Below are 18,873 nucleotides of genomic sequence, written 5' to 3' on the forward strand. Positions count from 1 at the left end.
TAACAACCATTTATTGTGATACTCAAAACAAGATGGAATGCACCTTTTCCATTTTGTCTGGTTTTGCTGAGAATGGTGCTCCAGTCTAGGAGAGACTTGAGCATGTTCATGAAACCAGCTGCTTGGCAGATTGTGGTTGCAATAGGCTCAGGAAAGTTGTACAGAAGCATTGCTAAGGTGGAAAGTGCATCCATTCGTCAGTTGCTTCAAATATATTGCCAGTCTTCTGGTGTTGCTTTATGTTGAATAGACATCTTGTGTTTTACTGCCAGATTACTCCAGGAGGTCTTTTTTGTTTTTAAGGTACTCTGGTTTGGGGATATAATATATCCTGTTTGTAGGAGTCATTCAAGTTAAAGTTGCTTGGGAGCAATAAATCTCCCATTGTGTCCTTTTCAGCTGGAGAAAGATAATAGTTCTTAATGGAATTGAAAAAAAATTGATTTAAGACTGAAATTTATTTACGTACCTGGGAGTAAGCCCCATGGTATTTACTTCTAAGTAAAAATATATGGAATTGTGGTATAAGACAGGCATTGCTTCTGTCTGCAGGGAATTAGCACGAGGGCTCTTGTACGAGCCAGCATGTATGCAGAGTGCTGGATTTTCTGGGTTATGTGTGAATAAGAGGCTCTAGGGCAAACAGGGGAGAGAGAAAAAACCTATTACTAGATGGGAGAGGAAAGGTGGAGAAAAGGGGCTGCAAGATCATACCACACATTTGACAGAATGCAAACAGGAATATGGGAAGAGGGGGTCCAGGAGCCAAATATGATCTCTCTTTCAATGCAATCCTATCCCAATGTTGCTATTATGTCAGTGCAACATCCATCCTATTCTAAGCCTATCCAGCACTAAGGGTGCGGAGAAAGCAGGAGTCTGGTCAGCTCCACACTGGTACATCCCTCCCAGTAACTGCCAGCATCCTGGGAAACCCCAACACAGCTCACTAATCATGGGACACTGGCCCAGTATCAGACCAACATTGGCCTGACATGCATGGAGCCAGTCACCGCAAGCTACCCAGCCAAACACTGGCAGCCAGAGAAGCACTTCTGGAGTGAACCAAGCAGGGGATAGTGGCAGTGGCATGTACAATGAGCGGCCACCCAGATGATGCCCCCCCGGCAGTCTCCAGGAGTGGAGTAACAACCCAGCTGTGTACCTGGGGGGGTCCATGGGTGCAAGCACTCCTGGGTAGCACAGCTGGAGGAGGCGGCACTGTCCCCCCCGCTTTAGAAAGGTACTTCTGCCCCCCCCCCGCAAAAAGTGGAAGTACCTTTGTAAAGATTTCCGAAGGCCTTAGCAGGCCCTCTGAGGGCCGGAGAGGCCACATGCAGCCTCTCCAGCCCTTCAAAGGCCTATAGGCACAACTGTTGGAGGGGCAGCATTTTGCAGTCTTGGGTGGGGTGGGGTGGCAGCAGTGGATGTTTTCTAGGCCACCATCTATTTTTATGCACAGTCATCTCCTGTGCATTGTGAGGGGTAACTGCTGGAACAAAAAAATGATGGCAGCTGCCATTGTGACTGCTGGAAAGAGGTTAACTGCTGACCTACCACCAATGTAAGTCCCTCCCCTAAGGTTCAGTCACCAAGAAGAGCTCCAGATCCAATCTTCCCTGGCAGAGGTGAAGTCTGACATTTAACTTTTTGAATGAAGCATACATGTTTTTGTTAGGATTGGTTCCCTTGTTTTTTTGGCTGTGTTCACCCACCTTAACCATTTACCAAGTAGTTTACTCTGAATTTCAGTCCAGTTGTTGCTGTATATTCTATATTTGAGTCGTCTTTCCACTAGAATAAGAATGAGATATAATCTGGCTCGGTATGCAAACCATGCAAATAGGATACAGTTGAGTTAATTATAAGACAATGTTTTATTCTGAAGTGTTGCAAAAAGATGTAATTTAACAACTACTACTCTCTTGGGATCTTAGCTGAAAAGAAAGTCTGCCTGCATTTTTTTTTCTTAGCCAGGCAACACTTCTATTCATCAGTAATTTGACAAAGCTTCTATCACTTTACTAGGTCTGCAATCATTCATATATTGCATTAAGCACACATGTAATTCTTTGTCCCTCTGTACATTTCATTGAATAGATGCAAAGTTTGTACTCTTGAAGGTACCTCTTTTTGTCTCATGATTTTAAAAAATAGCTTTGTCACATAGAGGTTTTTCACATGCCATTTTGATGATTAAATAACAACATCTTAAGAACATAAGAACATAAGAAAAATCTTTAAAAATCTTAAGAATCTTAAGAAAATCTTAAAAAGCATTTCCAGTACTAAGCATTTAGAGTATAGTTAGTGCCTTTCCTGAATTCTACTTTTCAATCAACATGCAGTCATCATGCCAGTGCAGATATTTTTCAGCCTTCCCCACAAGCTTATCTCAATGGGTTGTGGGCAACAGCTAGCTCCAAAAATGCATAAAAACTTTTCCTACGTTTTCTGTTGCTCTGATCAGAAATCCTGGATGTTTTTATAATGCAATATTTGTTTTAAAGATTCATATCATACTGCTCCACAGCTCAAAAATCACATTCAAGAAAACATATTCATAAATAAATAAAATAAATGGCATATATAGCATATACACACACACAAAACATGACAATAACATACAAGTCATCACCAGCTTAAGCTGGACCAAAGCAGCCCCCCAAGCTTGGGCCCCCCAAGCTACAGCCATGACCTGGCGATCCAGGAGTTTTAATCCTATTTTAATCAGAAGATCAGTACTTTCACACCAAAATTCCTTAAGAACTCTGGGCCTGGTGACTTATTAATCTTTAATTTGTCTAAAGCAGGGGTCTCTAAACTTTTTGGCCGAAGGGCCGCATCAAATGTCTGGCACGGTGTCGAGGGCCAAAAAAAAATAATTAAATATAAAATTTAAATAAATGCATTACAGATGGAACTTAGATGAATGAATAAATGTCCAGGATTTCTCCAAACACCAAGATAGCCCAAAGCACACACTTAAACAGACCCCCATTCTGCCACCCTACAAGCACAACTCTGGTTGTGTTTGGTCAGCTGGGCCAGAGGCTCTCAGCTGATCAGAGGCTGGCTGCGGGCCGGATAGAGGCTCGCCTTGGGCCACATCTGGCCCCCAGGCCGGAGTTTGGAGATTCCTGGTCTAAAGGTTCTGAAAGGTCTGCTCTCTATGTGACTCTATGAGCACAATCCTAACCAAATTTCCAGCACTAGCATAGCTGTGCCAGTGGGGCATGTGCTGCATTCTGCAGTTGGGGGGGCAGTCATGGAAGCCTCCTCAAGGTTAGGCCATGTTTGTTCCTTTACCTTGGAGTTGCATGGCCCTTATGTCGGTGTTGGAAAGTGGGTTAGGATTGCGCCCTGTGCGACTTGATTCTTAGTTTGTGAACTTTGTCAACATCACTAATTAAACGCTTGGGACATCTCCCACATTCAGTTTGACAGTACACAAGGGTCAATTCAAATTCAACAAGATAAAGTTCCTTATGGTCGAGAGACCTACTGATACGCCAGCACGTGGGAAGTTTCTGGGCTTCCTGCTAACGCATCAGCTACTTGTGCTGCCACAAAGCACTTTACGGCTGCTTTGTGGCAGCCTGTGGCCGTGGAACACACTTTCCACTGGCATTGCCTCTAGATAGAATTGGGCTGTCAGTCAACTTTTGTTTTGTTAGGGTTAGGGTTCGTCAGTATAGAACTTAGGAAGAAATAACCATGTGACTTAGTATTTCAATTTCTTTTGTTCCACAGGGAAAGAATCTATTAGAATAGGGCATCATTCCAAATCTCTCATCTAACCATGTAGATAGAAGCACATTAAAACATACAAAAATAAATGCCCTCCAATATTTAGGGATCTGAAGTTCTGCAAATAATCATTTCTCAAGACTGAACAAGTCCTACTTTCTGCAAAGAGTTTTGAATGTCTGTACTTTTGGTATGTTGAAGATTCAGCCTTATCAGGGTTATATGAGAAGAGCGACTGTGGTGAAAAACAATATGTTTATCCTAAAACTATCTGTAGTTTATTTAGGTCACAGCTTCCGGTCCTCCAAATTTTTGTGGGCATGCCTGATAGGTAACAACATCTTGAACAACATCATCTAGAGAATCTAGGTGTAGAGTGCCATCTACTGGGAAATTCACTGCAGCTGTATAAATTCTTTCAGAAGTGGCATTCCTAAATCAAATTAAGGACACAAACCAGAGACCTTGCTTCCAGGGAATAGTTTAATTAAATGCAATTTAATGTTCAAATGTTTAATGTTCCCTTACCTAGAGGAGACCTCCAGGAGTGCTCCCCCCCCCCCAAGCAGGATGCAGCATGAGCCTTTTTGACATGGCTGCATCAGTGAGGTGGAACATAGGATTGGTCTTTACTGCAATTCGGGGACAGAAGTGGCTAAAATGTTACAACCCAATCCTATGCTTCCCTTGCACAGGCGCTGCAACTGCAGCGCCAGTGCTGGTGTCACACACCATAAGGCACATTTGCACCACCCAGGGAGTAAACAATGCTGGTGGAAAGGCTTGTGCCACCCTGTCAATGCCACAGTTGAAGCTCCAGCTGCTGGCAGAGACCAGGTAAGTTCAGGGCAGTATGGGGGCATGGGGAAGGTAGTGGGTGGGCATGGGGGAGGCGTTCCTGGGTAGGAGAGGGTGGAACGAGAGTGGGATAGGCCTGGGAGGGGGTGGGACAGGTTGAGGCCTTCTCCACCAAATCCTGTTCCCCCTCCCGAGCTTAAAAGCCTGACAAAGGGTTTCTTGAGTCTGCACCAGCTTAATAGGTGGTGCTGCCCCAGGAAGCCTCTTTAAGCAGGCTGGGGCTTTGCTTAGGATAAGGGGACGAATGACCTGCCAACTCCAGCACAGGACACAGCAGTAGCTGTTTGGCGCCGCTACTCCTGTGCTGGATAAAATTGGACTCTTAGGGTGCAATCCTAACCCCTTAGGGTTTCGAAGCACTGACATAAGCTTTCTGACATAAGCACTGACGAACCCCTTTCCAGCACTGACATAAGGGCAATGCAACTCTGAGGTTAGGGAAACAAACATTCCCTTATTTTGAGGAGACCTCTGTGAGTGACACCCAACTGTAGGATGCAGCACACGTCCCATTTGCACTGCTATGCCAGTGCTGGAAAGCACTGACGTAAGGGGTTAGGATTGCACCTTTAGTCTGATTAGTTTCTGAATCAGATTTAAGAATCTAGCCAGATAGCATTTTAATTGTTTTTTGGTTGTTTAATTGGTTACAGGAAACTAAGACTGCAAGCCTAACCACACTTTCCTGAGAGTATGCCCCACTGAACAAAATAGGACTTACTTCTGAGTAGACCTGGTTAGGATTGTGCCCTAAGTTTGATAATACTTAATACTGGATGGGGGGAAGCATTAACCAGGCATGATTTAATTAAACTAATGGTATATTTTGATGAATTCCAATCAAGCCATGCTAATATCTTAAATTTGTCCCCATTTATCAGTTTCCAGAAATGTTTCTACCCGAACTGCCAAGACTATTGTTTAGAATGCTTTTCAAAGAATATTATTACTTAAAATGTTATATTCCTATGATCCTGATCTCAACTATTTTGTTTTTCATTTTCAGCATCATAGACAGAGAGGTAGGCTTGATGGCAGAAGTTGATAAAGTTAAGGAAGAAGCCAGTAAGTAGAACCAGAAGGTGTATTTTATGTCTGCAGCAATTGGAAAGCATTGTGTCTTGCTGCTTTAGCAGAAATAAAAACAAAATTATTGCATTCACAAGAAGAACTAAGTATTACATGATGTACAAGTTTTGGATTGTGGACACGTTGGCACTTAAGTTTTGAGTCAGGCATTTTACCCTGAAAATTCAAACAGTGTTGAACAATCAATGTTGCCACGCATTTAGCATTCACACTACTCAAATCCAGAAACTATTACTGGGTAGCTTAAAAGTGTTTGGATAACACTTGGTGAAATTGTAAAGTTATCATTGTCTGTTCTGCTTACTGATATAAAGTGTTTATGTCCAGATATCAAGAGCACAGCAAAGTTCTCTGCATTATTATCTTCTTTTGTTTAACAGTGGAAATCTTAACTGCTCGTCAGAAAAAAGCAGAAGAATTGAAGAGACTAACTGATTTGGCTAGTCAGATGGCCGAGACACAGTTGGCTGAACTCAGGGCTGAAATTAAGGTTGGTTTGTCAGGCCATTTCTATTGTGCCTCTGTACAGCAATAATAGGGCCAGACATTTAAGAGCTCAACACTGCAAATCATAATTGAATTTTCAAAAACCAAGTCTAAATCTGTCCTCCTTAGTATCTCAATAATCTTTTTTGGTTTCACCAGCAACAGTTGGGAAAAGCAAGACTTAGGGCCAAATCCTATCCAGTTTTCCCATGCCTGTGCAGCTGTGCCAATGGGGCATGCACTGCATCCTGTTGTGGGGAGGCAGTCACAGAGGCTTCCTCAAGGTAAGGGAACATTTGTTCCTTACCTTGGGGCTGCATTGCGGCTGCACTGGTGCTGGAAAGTTGGATAGGATTGAGTCCTTAGACTTTTGCACCTTGAGATTTACCCTTAGACTGAGGAATGTTTTCCAAACCAGGCATGCACAGCCTTTGATACAATTCTCAAAATCTTGTTTTGCTTCCCATTGTTGTCTCTGCTTGCCACTTCTGTCCCCTGCTCTCTCGCAATCTCTCCCACCCCCTCCCGTCCTGTTTACAGATGAGACAGGGCAGCAGGAGAGTGTTTAAAGAGAACTCTCTCTCTCTCACTTACACACACACACACACACACCCGGCAGCAGCTCCATTTTTTTCTATGGAGTCAAGGTGGGCTTTTTAAAGGGGGCGACTCAACTCGAATTTTTTAGAGTCACGAAAAGGTGACTCGGCAATTGGGAAAGTGCCCCCATTATGACTTGTTTTCAAGTGAAGTTACGGGGGGCAGTGACTAGTGACTCAAGCCACCCTGGATTTGTCCATCCCTAGAATTGATGAAAGGGTCAACTTCTACACAGTTAGTAAGTTCTTCGGAAAAAGAAACTTTGGTTATGGTGGAAAGATTGAGTACTGTAATGGCCAGGGTAAGGGGGATGAAAGTGTTTCTTCAAATTACCAGGAAGTACAATTGCAATAAAGTTAATACAGTACTGTCTTTGTAAAGAACTAACTTTCATGCTGAAACAATGATGGAGTGTTCATAAAAAATAAAACATGGAATGTTGCATGAGAATCACAAACACCTGTTGTATACTGCCTGCAGAGTCATTCATGATGAGAAACAAGAAAAAGACTTTCTCCCCCCCCCCTAATTTTTTGATAATAATTTGGTATTACTATTAATTTGGTATTATTTTTATTATAATTATTATTCTAAGGGTCAGTGCTCCATCTTCCCTGCACTGGAACATACATGTATCTGGTTGTGTTTTTTAAGAAGTCCCCCCCCCCAAGTATGTGGGGATAGAAGACCATGATATTGGTGCTGAATCAGCACCTGTAGCGTATTGCACAAATGATAAAATGTTCCCAAAGTCTGTTAAGACTGAAGTACACATCTCTCTAAAATGCTGCAGTTCAGCAGGTGATGCTTTATAATGATTTGGTTGGCCAGGTTTCTTTGCCATCTACTTTATCACTTGGTACAATTAATAAATAGGTATCATCATCATCATTCTTTATTTACAGTCACAGACCCAACATATAAATAGGTATTTGTTTCTCCTTGTAGCACTTTGTAAGTGAACGTAAATATGATGAAGAACTGGGTAGATCAGCCCGCTTTTCCTGTGATATTGAACAGCTCAAGACTCAGATTCAGCAGTGTGGAGAAAGTAAGTCATGGTACTTCTGACTAAACCTTATAGGACAACAAACTACATAAGACCTCCATTGCTTGGCCCAGCCTGTGCCTTCCTGCATGAATTTCTTCCTGGAGAAGCTAGTTGAAAAGGGGGGTTGAAATCAGTAGAGGAAAGATATTCCTCCTAAAGGTGTGTTTCATGTTCTTCCTCATTTCACCTACCTCCCCTTTTTCAGGAAATGCGAAGGAACACAGAGGTTTGCAGCCTTCTGCACAGGTTACTCTGAGTGGGTGGAAGTTATGGCCCTCCATCCCAACTGACCTACTGCTAAAACAGTTACCAATGAGGAAATGTGAAAATACAATGAGGATATTTGCACTGTTTTCTCTAAGTGGTGTACCTGTTGCAGAGGCCTGTAAACCTGCTATATGAATATCTTCTATTAGCTATTGTAAGGCAGGCTAGAAAGGCAAAGTAATGAAGAATGCCTGTACTTAAATTTCATGTCCCTGTAGAATTGAACTTGAAACAGCAGTGCTAAAGTTTGCCCCCAGTCCAGGGGGAAGCTAAATGTTCGTCACAATCAGTGATGTCGGTTTCCTGGAAAATATTGGATTGGAACATTTTCCAATGTCCTAAATTAATTAAGATCTGATTTAACATGTTTAGGGCCAAACTACACCTTTCACTGGTTGATCATCTTAGACTGAAAGTTCTTGTTTTACCTTAAAAAAAAAATCTGCTGCAGACCCCCCGCCCATCTAGTCCAGGACTCTTGTGCATGATAAGAGTGGATATACAGGTCCAGACTATTTATACACGGATTTTTTTATACATGGATTTGACTCAACACGAATGGCCCCTGCAAATGAGAAGGAATGTGCTGATCCCTGGAGAAGGGGAAAAATACATCCCTTTAAAAGCAGTTTAAAAAACTGAGCAGTGCTTTAACAATAGCCTCCTTAATGAGAGAGAGTGGGGCAGCTGGCTGACAATCCATCAATCCTTCTCTCTCCAGCAGACCCCTCCCTTCCCCCTGAGCATGTGAAAGAAAGGTGGTCACTTTGCATTGGTGAAGAAAGGGGTTGAGTGAAGCTCCTTTCTAAGCTCTTGGAGGACGACTGATTGATGGATTGTCTTCTTAATGACTCTTATCTTACATCACAAAGGTCAGCAAGGCTGTTTTTAAATCACTGGAGCAAAGAAACTTTGTTTTTTAAATTGATTTGCTATAGCGTGTTTTTTGCCATCCACATGAGTGCTTGGAACAGAACCCACATGAATAATGAGGCTCAACCTATAATTCTTTTCCTGTGCATCAGCTTCACACTGAACATTGTCCTCTCCCCACAGCAGTTATTTGCTCTAGACTATTTTCTTTATCTCTTTGAAAGAATACCAGTGTCAGTCTGGTCAAATGTTTAAGAACAGATCAACCAACTAAGCAAGGAGCCAGGAAGTAGTGACAAAATACTGCAGCAATGCATGGAGGGATAAGTAGGTCTTCACAATCACAGAACTCAGGAGGTGGATCAACAGCAACCACAGAATGCTGTCAAGCCAGTCACAGTCTCTGTATTGCTGCACTTCACCACATATCCGAGAAACAAACTTCCCCAAATTTGCTACAAGTTGGCCATTATATATTTACGGTCATGCTCTGTCTCTCCTCTTCTTGGTAATGTCTAGCTTAACGTAATGTCGAGGAGGGAGCAGCCTCTTGTCTGTTGCTGCCTGCGAAATGCAGCCTCAAAGACTCAGCCCGCACGATAGAGAGCACTTCAGACACAAATCCTTCATTATTTCAGTCTGTATTTACAAGGTAATGGAAATAACAGCAGCATAGCAAAGAAAATAGAGACAGCACAACATACATAGCACGTATGTATGCTACAACGTAGCATACATACGTGCTACATACATGACCACCAGCCTCCCCTGCCTTCTACCACATGAGGGCTCTTACAGTCTTTTTATACGCCCTGTGCGTGCATCAGGAAGGGTGGTATCTCCTCCTCCTGATGCTTGCTCATCACCTGTCTCATTAGATTAGATTACTGTAATGCGCTCTATGTGCGGCTGGCCTTGAAGACGGTTCGGAAACTGCAATTAGTGCAGAATGCGGTGGCCCGTGTGGTTACTGGAGGTAGGCGGTTCGACTCTGTCAGTCCGCTTCTCCAGCGGCTGCACTGGCTGCCCATTCGTTTCCGGGCCCAATTCAAGGTGCTGGTAGTGACCTTTAAAGCCCTATACTGCTCTGGACCAGGGTATCTTAGAGATCGCCTGCTCCCGTACAATCCGGCTCGTCCTCTTAGGTCATCAGAGAAGGCCTTTTTACAAGTGCCGCCGCCTAGGGAGGTACGTGGGGCGGCTGCAAGAAATAGGGCCTTCTCAGTAGTGGCACCAACGCTATGGAACTCCCTTCCCCTTGACTTAAGAATGGCTCCCTCTCTTGAGACCTTTCGGCGAGGCCTGAAGACCCTTCTGTTTAAACAGGCCTTCTGAGTTCTCGGCCTTTTAACATCTTTTTAACATCTTTTAATATTTTTTACAGGCCTGATTCTTTTATGACTTGCTGCTGCTCTATGCTCTTTTTACCTATTTTTTTTTTACTCTGACTGCTGTTTTTTATGATGTGTTAATATGTTTTTATTTGTTTTTAAATTATGTTTTTAATATGTTGTAAGCCACCTTGAGTCCCTTCGGGGAGAAAGGCGGGGTAAAAAATAAAGTTATTATTATTATATTATTATTAGTGAGCTCTCTTTTCACCTGATTCTTGGTGACTCAGCATTTTACACAGCTTAGGCCCTACCTTATCCAGGCCAAATTTCCCCGGGTTGTTTTCTAACCCTGATACGTTAACATGTGACATGATGCCATCATGCTGTGTGTTTTTTGCCAGCCATAATTATGTCATGTAACATGTACTGTTACACTATAAATTATCCAGAAGAGGGAAGAAAGAGATACAGAATGGCAGCAGTTTCGTGTCTCTTGTACATAACATGTAGCTTTACCATAAATTACCTGGAAAAAAATTTACAGTTCATGAGAATATCTTCCATGATGGTTTCTCTCTGATGCCACTTATGCTCTCTGATCCATGATGCCACTCTGAAACAAATGCCAGTATGTGCTGTCACTTGTTGTTCACCCTGAACACTTTTATTCTTCTAGTTTTTCATCCAAAGAACAATTATTCTTCAAGAACACCACCTAGCACGCTGCTGCAGTCAGCAACTTTGCACACAGCAACCAGCATAAAAAATACATACGTTCGGAAACCTTCTAGTCGTGCCAAGACTCCTGACAGTAAAGCAACGATGCCTAAAGCCTCAGGCCAGGTTGTCACTAATGCCACAGAATCATCACCACAGATCATTTCAACAAATAAACAGGTGAGGTTCAGAAGAGAACAGTGATTCACTAGGTGCAACTGAGAGCAAGGATTAAAAATTGGATGTCAAAATTAAGTCCTAAGAACTTGGAGCTGAAAGGGACTTCCTGGGTCCTTGGGTTCAAGTGCATTATCCTGCCAGATGCAGGAATCCATCTCAAAGCAATCCTTATTAAAGGGCTCATGGTCACTCTGGGATCTGGTTGAAGTCTTTGTGTGACAGAAAAGTCCATTATAGGTTACCAACCATGATGGATATGTGCAACCTCCTGCTTTAGAAGTAGGCTACCTCAGAAGGCCAAGTGCAAAGCAGTGGAAACAGGATGCAGGTATCCTGTTGTGCTCCCTGAGGCATCTAGTGGGCCACTGTGACCTACAGGAAGCTGGACTAGATGGGCCTTTGGTCTGATTCTGCAGGGCTTTTCATATGTGACCTTAAGAGGTCCTCCAGTTCATCTTCCTGCCTCAGAGACTGAATCCAATTAAAGCAAAAGCTCACCTGGGTTGCTCTTAAAGGTCTCCAATATTGGAGATTGCATCACAGTGCAAGCACTTCACCACTACAGCAAACCCTCTGCTGGAGGGGGGAAGGTGTGTCAATGCTGAAAGTCGATTAAATCTGGACACCTCTCCCCCCATTAGTCCATTAAATGTCTGACTTAGAGAACAACCTGAGGGCTGCCACTCTCCACCAAGACAGGCTAGGAATAGAGGGCCATGGTGGAGAGTGGAGCAGCACCAAGGAAGCTCTCTAAAGGTCCAGTTCTATCCTCAAGATACACCAGTGTTGCCCTACTTACACCAGTGCAACAAAAGTCCACTGACAGATGTGCCATAGACACCAGTGCAACACCAGAAAAACACTGTGCCAACATTAACTCAGACATCTCTTGGACACCAGTGCAACCGCACTGGTGGGAGGCCAAACTAGGGAGGAGATTGGAGAATGACATAGGAGGGATAAGGAGGAGTTGATGTACACCACAGTCTAACCCCCCTTCAAATAGTGGACACCACCATGATGCCAGAAAAACACTATGCTAACATTGGAGCTGGCATAGGTAGGAGTAATTCTATAAGGAACAATAGTGAAGGGAAAAAGCACAAAATTGCCACCCCTTTGCCCTGCCCACTTCTCTATGATGGAGCATAGGATACAGACTACCTTTGGCGGCCAATCATAGCATACCCACCTCAGTACTAAAGCTCCTGCCAGGAAGACTACAGATCCAATCCTATCCATCTTTCCAGGACCAATGCAGCCCCAAGTGAAGGGAACAACTGATGTAAGGAAACAAATCTCCCAAGATCCCAGATGGCGGCCGTCTTGGATCTCACAAAATATTGTGAGATTTTGGCACTGCCATCTTGGATCTTGCAAGATTTGGGTGTGCCAAGATGGCAGAGCCTGGCTGAGCTGAGAAAGAGCAGCAGTGGGGGCATCATGACCCAGGTAACTTTGGGAACCACTGCCTTAGAGGAATGTGTTTATATGGAGGAGATTGCAGGACTTGGACCCTGGGTAGGAGGAATCCTCAAGTGGTTCTTTGCTTTTGCCCTTTTGCTGCTGATGCCACTGCGATTCTTGTGGGGCAGAGGATGTGCTGCAGCATCCTTGCATTGTGGTGTGTGTGGTGTCCTTGAGGTATCTCCGCATGGTTGAGGTGGTGCCTGTGGCTACATTATTGATTCCTAGTGGCTGGAGAGGGTGTCCCCCAGCATTGGCCACTCATTGGCCCTGTGGCTGCTTCTGCCTCCTGTTTAGTTCACCATGGCAGAACTTTTCTGGCCACCAGTGTTAGGGCTAACTGGATGTGGTGACTAGCTCCTTGGATATCACACTGATGACACACAGAGATTGCTCCACTGCTGCTCCAACTGTGACAGCAAGAAACCTTAACATGGATACCAGGCTATGTGCCAGTATAGACTTATCATATGACCCTTGTTGCACCAGCAACAGTGTGGCATTGCCAGGATGGGCTTAAATATGACGGATGTCATGCTACCAGCCGTGCACCTTCGGCACAGCCTCTGAATAGTCTTGGGCCTTAAGGCAGGTAAGTGGGGGAAGAGACTCAAGGTCAGGCTTGCCTCTCTTCCAGGGCTCTGCTAGTACTGGTGCTGCTGATGACCAGTGTTCCTCCATTCCTCAGCGTGTCTTAGGAATGGACAGCGTCAGCACCAGTGGAGTTCTGGAAAGTAGGTAAGCTTGCCCTCAAGCCCACTGCAATCCTCAACTGCTTTAAAGTACAATCCTATGCATATCTACTCAGAGGAAAGTCCGATTGTGTTTAGTGGGGCTTGCTCCCACGAAAGTGTCCATAGGCTTTCAGCCTGAGAGAGTGCTAATGAGTCTCTCTAAAGAAGGGGTTTAAGGGGCCTCTGTAGATATCAGGCAATAGAGTCCATTATTTCCAAAGTCCAATCTGTAGAGGTCTGTTAAATTCACTGAATGACATTTTAGAGCGTTCTTAATCCATTCTAAAACATTTAAACTGCAGTATAAAAATACAAATTAAAACTGGTATGTGCCTTTGGTGCATAATTTTTTCTTAATCCCACATCCTAGCACAGTGGAGTTGTATCCTGTGCCTTACGTCAGTAGTTCCCACACTGGGTGCTGTGGTGAACTCACAGGGATACCATGGGATGCCCACCATCTGCCCTCCCCGCCCATGAACACCTCCCTCCTGCCTCCTCCCCACCCCCTCCTCACCTACCTCAGAGGCTTGCATTGGCCCAGCTGGGCCGACACAAGCCTCAGTGCCTCCGTTGGCATGGAGGCTTCTTCCAGGCTCCGCAGGCTGGTGCACCTCTGCGCGCTGGCCTAGCTAGCTCCTGAGGAGGCGCAAATGTGCTTTACATCATGTTTGTGACCCTCCTGGGCCTTGCGCTGGCCCAAGTTAAGGGCTGGATTGTGCCCTTAATCATGCCCAAAACTGGGCATGCCCAGTTTCTCTCCAAATTACTCCTTACAGTTTTGAAAGCTGTTTGTCTTGTGGCCTGTGGTAGTGGAAGCACACAAAAGCCCTTGGTCATGCAGTCCCAAGTGGTATGCTTCTTTGGATTCTGAAGTGTGTTTCCAAGGGTGCAATTCTAACCCCTTATATCAGTGCTTTCCAGCACTGGCATAGCAATGCCAATGGGACATGTGCTGCATCCTACAGTTGGGTGTCACTCACGGAGGCCTCCTCAAAGTCAGGGAATGTTTGTTCCCTTACCTCAGAGCTGCATTGCCCTTATGTCAGCACTGGAAAGCACTGACATAAGGGGTTAGGATTGTGCCCTAAGAGAGGTCAGTATCCCAGGCTCCGTTTGAAGTTAACAATCCTTTATTTTGTTTCTTGATAGAATGGTTCTTCTAATCAGAAACGAAGATTTCATGCACATTATCATGACATTCGACTCAACGGATCTCTTAAGTCACAAAGCACCGGCAACGAGACAGATCAAAACATGAAGAGTAACTCCCGACATGAATATAGAAGACAACACCACAACAGCTTTAGGCCAAAAAACAAAGGCTCTGTTAAAACTCAGGAGCAGCCTACACCTGCCAAAAGCATGGAACATCTAACATACCCAGAAAAAGCACGGCGAAAGTATCCTATGCCTGGTCCAACAGAGCCCAGACCTCTCTGTGGCAATATCGCAAGGGTTTCTCAGTGCAATTTATGCCCTCCAAGAATAGAAGCCTCTACCGATGCTCCTGTCCTTTCAGTGCCAGCTGTGACTTTGGTGGCCTGAGAAGTGAAAAAGACAAATGGGCAAATTTAATGCATTCTCATCTTAGCTTCTCAGTAAAGGTGCTTTTTTGAAATGCTAGCAAAAATAGCTTGTGAAAAATATTACATTGTGGTAAACCAAATTTACAGAAAGGTTTCTTAACCATATCTTGTTTTGTACTTTGAAGGCTTTGCTCAGTATACTCAATTTTATTTTTGTCATAACAATGCAGCTTTTAGTTAGCCAGTATTTAGTAGAGCAAACAGATTTGTGTTAAAAACAATAAACTGCAGGAAGATATCAATATAGATATCACATGGTTGTTACTGTCCAATTTGTCATTTGTCAGACAGTCAGTATTAGGAAATTAAAATATCATGTCAATCCTATTGTTTGTCTCTAATTGAGGTACTTGTGCTCATGTAAAGATCTTAACTATTTTCAAATTATATGAATTCTAAATTATTTGTACAGAACAAACCTCTTAGTTCTGTTTGATGTGACCGAATTTCATAGCCCAAACAATCTTCAAAATCAATCAAATGCTAAGTAGCAAACTACATCTTAATATTTAATTTTTTTCTGTGCTTTATATAAGATTGGGTAAGTTATTTGTTTCTTCAACTTGGAATTTATAGATACATTGAATGCAGCCTAGTTTTTCAACCTTGTGAGTCCTTTTTCTGATGATTTTTATTTTACAGATTAAAAACTTGAGATATTTCACTCTCAGGTTCAAGTAATTTGTGATGTTATTGCTGTTTCTCTAAGTGCTGGTAGCCACAATCAGATCACGTTTGATTTCAATGGGTTTAGCACTCTTGCCTTTGCTGAAAAGTGGCCTTGTGTATTGTTGATCTGACATTATGATACCATAGAATATGGACATAGATGTTATCTCTTGAGCACCTGAGCACATACAAAATTCCAGACTTACATTTAAAAATAAGTTGACAGTTTAAATGGCATGATACTATACTTCAGAGAAGTTGTTTCTCTTTTTATAAAATAAACACTATTTTGCAAAATCCAGCGTTTTTTTTGTTCAGCAACTAAATAACCACAATTCAATGTTTATTTGTAATGTCTTTGCAAAATCAACCATTATTAAAGAAAAACTTTTGAAACCTCATTCAATGACAGGAATCCATAAGTTTTAGCTTAGGTATGAGCCAGTTGTTATTTGCGATTGCACTGCCCCTGGAGTTTTCTGGAGTATTTATTGGGCTTAGGGGAAGAGGTAGGATCTCCTCTCAACTATGGAAGGTAAGACGGAGACAAGAACAGCAAGAGCCTCTTCTGAGCAGTACAAGAGATTCCTACCTTTCTATCTTCTTCAAACCCTAGTACAAAATGTACTCTTTAATGTTTGGGGAAGGGGGTTTTGTGTTGAGTATCAAGGGGAGGCAATGTTACCATAAGAAAAAATGGCTGCCATTTAGAACTAGTTTGTGGAGTCCTGGTCAGTAGTATGTATGCATGAGGTCCTGAACTCGATCCCAGCAAGCTAGAGGCATCAGGTCAGGAGACACTACTGCCAAGGCCTTAGAGAGCTGTTGCCAACCAAAGCAGGATGGGGAACAGAGAAAAGCTGAGAAAACATGAAGCAGCCAGAAGAGGGAGGCAAGATATACTGGAAGGCAGCAGAGAGAAAGAGAGAGAGCTGGCTGGAAGAGACAAGGGAGAATTCAGAGACAGGAGAGAGGAAGAGAAGGACAGAGGAATGAAGAGGAGCTACTGGCATCTGGAAAAAGACTGGGAAGGACTCGGGAACGAGGCAATCCAGGGGGCTCCATTCTGGCACACAGCCATGGGGGTGGAGGCAGGGTCCCAATATAAGTCCCCTTTTGGACAAGGCGCCAGAGCTATAGAGCCAGCCATCTGGGCAATATTTATTTACAAATTTATATCTCGCTTTATCTCCTCGAGGGGCAATACTGTATATGGCACCCTTTTTCGTGACATCCTTTTTCATGGCAGCCTCTTCCTGGCTGTTCAGGGCATCACCATCTTGGATTGTGCAAGATCTTACATGGCCACACCCACAGGACTTACCCTGGGCTACTCTTAGACAATGGACCTCTACTTAGAGGTAAACTGACAAGATCACCTCTCCCTGTTTTTCTGGTAAACCATCTTCGCTGCATCTTAAGTGTTATTGAATCTTAAGAGACTCAAGTGCAAACAAATCCCCAAGGATGACCAGTTCTGTTTTTCAATACCCCTGGTAGTGCTTCCCCCATAGGAAGGAGGCAGCGGGGATAACAATGCCCCATATTAAAGAAACTGCAAAACATTGCATCCAACAGTATTGCTACCAGATACTTCCAGGCTTTAGGAATGGCTTGTAAACTTATCATCTGAGAAAAGAGCCATTTTTTAAAAAACCTTTTCTGAAGTGTCTCCATCAGATAAAAAGACAGTGGTTGAAAGATGGCTTAGGGCTAAGTAAGGTGCACATGCAGACACAAGCCAGGGAGGCATACTTCCAACCAGAAGTGTGTCTTTCTGCTAAAAATAGTTGTATGGGGGAAGGCAACCCAGTCATAATTGGGACATGTGAGAGAGAAGTTCAAGATGAAAATTGCAGGCCCTAAAGTGATCATGTGCTTATCATATGAAATAATTTTTTGCTTTCAAAATTCCACCATGCAGTTAATCTAATTAGAGTCATATGAATTGAATCTCCTGATAGCTGATAATAGGCTTACTCTGACTAACCCGTGCTCAGTCACATGCAAATATTTTCTCATTCTGAACTGATACATCAATAATCCTTTTACTGCCAACAGCTAAAGTGGAAAAATATATTATTCCACTGCATAGAAAATTAATGTTAGAATTAACAAAACCTAAACAACCACATCCATTCAAGCTTAGAGTATGCTTTAGTAACATGGAATTGATTGATAAAGGTAATTCATAGTACACAGCATACTATCATAGAAAAAGTAAGCTCAAGAGACAATTTTTGTTCTGTAAGTTTTGCTCTTTACTCTTTTTGTTCTTAAAGAACTAGATTTAACTTTAAACTTATCCTAGGTGATAGAAAGAGTGCTGGAAGGGAAAGAGGACTGAGTAGATAGTTTACCTGGGGAAAATGTCTGTTTTGGACATTTTCAGGTTCATAGGTTGCAGACATTGTTGGATCAAATGTTGCTTCTGGAGGTCCATATTACATACATGGGCCACAGCGCCTTTTATCAGTTTTAGCTGAGCAACCAGCAACACCCTCTACTGGAAGGCAGAAATACCTTGCATTTTCATCTGTTTAGGGACCAGAACATGGATGAAATTAAAAAAACTAGAGGAGTGTCAAAGCATAATTTTATTTAGCTAACAAATTTATTTTGGCCCCAGAAAAGTGCTTTTATTGCAAGCACGAGGCTGCTTGGCGAAAAGCTGGGAAGCAGGGAATGCTGGGGCGCGACCCGGTTCATACAGCAATCGTAATTTGCCATATCTAGTAAGCATCTCTTCAAAGTAACAGAAGTCTAATCTTCCAAAACTTACACCCATGCAAGCTTCGTACATACACCATTTGCACCTGTACTCCAATACTGTGCAATGATATGATCTCCAATTTCTTTTCATTTTTCACAGGACTTTGACAGATCTGGAAACACAAACCAGTACTGGAGAGATTTCAGGAGAGGCAGGGGTTGGTGCATTAGTTAAGGCCGAATTCCACAAATGCCCCAGTGCTAAAGTGAAAGCAATACAAGTCTTCGGGCCCAATCCTATCCAACTTTCCTGCCCTGGTATAGCTGTGCCAATGGGGTTTGCGCTGCATCCTGTGATAGAAGGGTAGTTATGGAGGCGTCCATAAGGTAAAGGAACATTTGTTCCCTCGCCTAGGGGTGGCATTGCAGCTAACATCATAAGAACATAAGAACATAAGAACAGCCCCACTGGATCAGGCCATAGGCCCATCTAGTCC

The 18,873-nt window shown here is 43.2% G+C and overlaps 1 protein-coding gene across 3 annotated transcripts in view; it reads left to right on the forward strand.

Moving 5' to 3' along the window:
• Nucleotides 1-15,961, forward strand: part of SPATS2L (spermatogenesis associated serine rich 2 like) — an 80,366-nt gene extending 64,405 nt beyond the window's left edge. For all 3 annotated transcript variants that reach the window (XM_066636120.1, XM_066636100.1, XM_066636110.1), the window contains 5 exons: nt 5,615-5,673; nt 6,078-6,187; nt 7,732-7,834; nt 10,985-11,205; nt 14,559-15,961. In XM_066636120.1, the coding sequence (XP_066492217.1) occupies nt 5,615-5,673; nt 6,078-6,187; nt 7,732-7,834; nt 10,985-11,205; nt 14,559-14,954 (889 nt within the window). In that variant the 3' untranslated portion in view covers nt 14,955-15,961. The remainder of the gene's footprint in view (nt 1-5,614; nt 5,674-6,077; nt 6,188-7,731; nt 7,835-10,984; nt 11,206-14,558) is intronic.
• Nucleotides 15,962-18,873: the final 2,912 nt, after the last annotated feature.

Source organism: Tiliqua scincoides, chromosome 1 (genome assembly GCF_035046505.1).
Source record: "Tiliqua scincoides isolate rTilSci1 chromosome 1, rTilSci1.hap2, whole genome shotgun sequence".
Classification (NCBI taxonomy): domain Eukaryota; kingdom Metazoa; phylum Chordata; class Lepidosauria; order Squamata; family Scincidae; genus Tiliqua; species Tiliqua scincoides.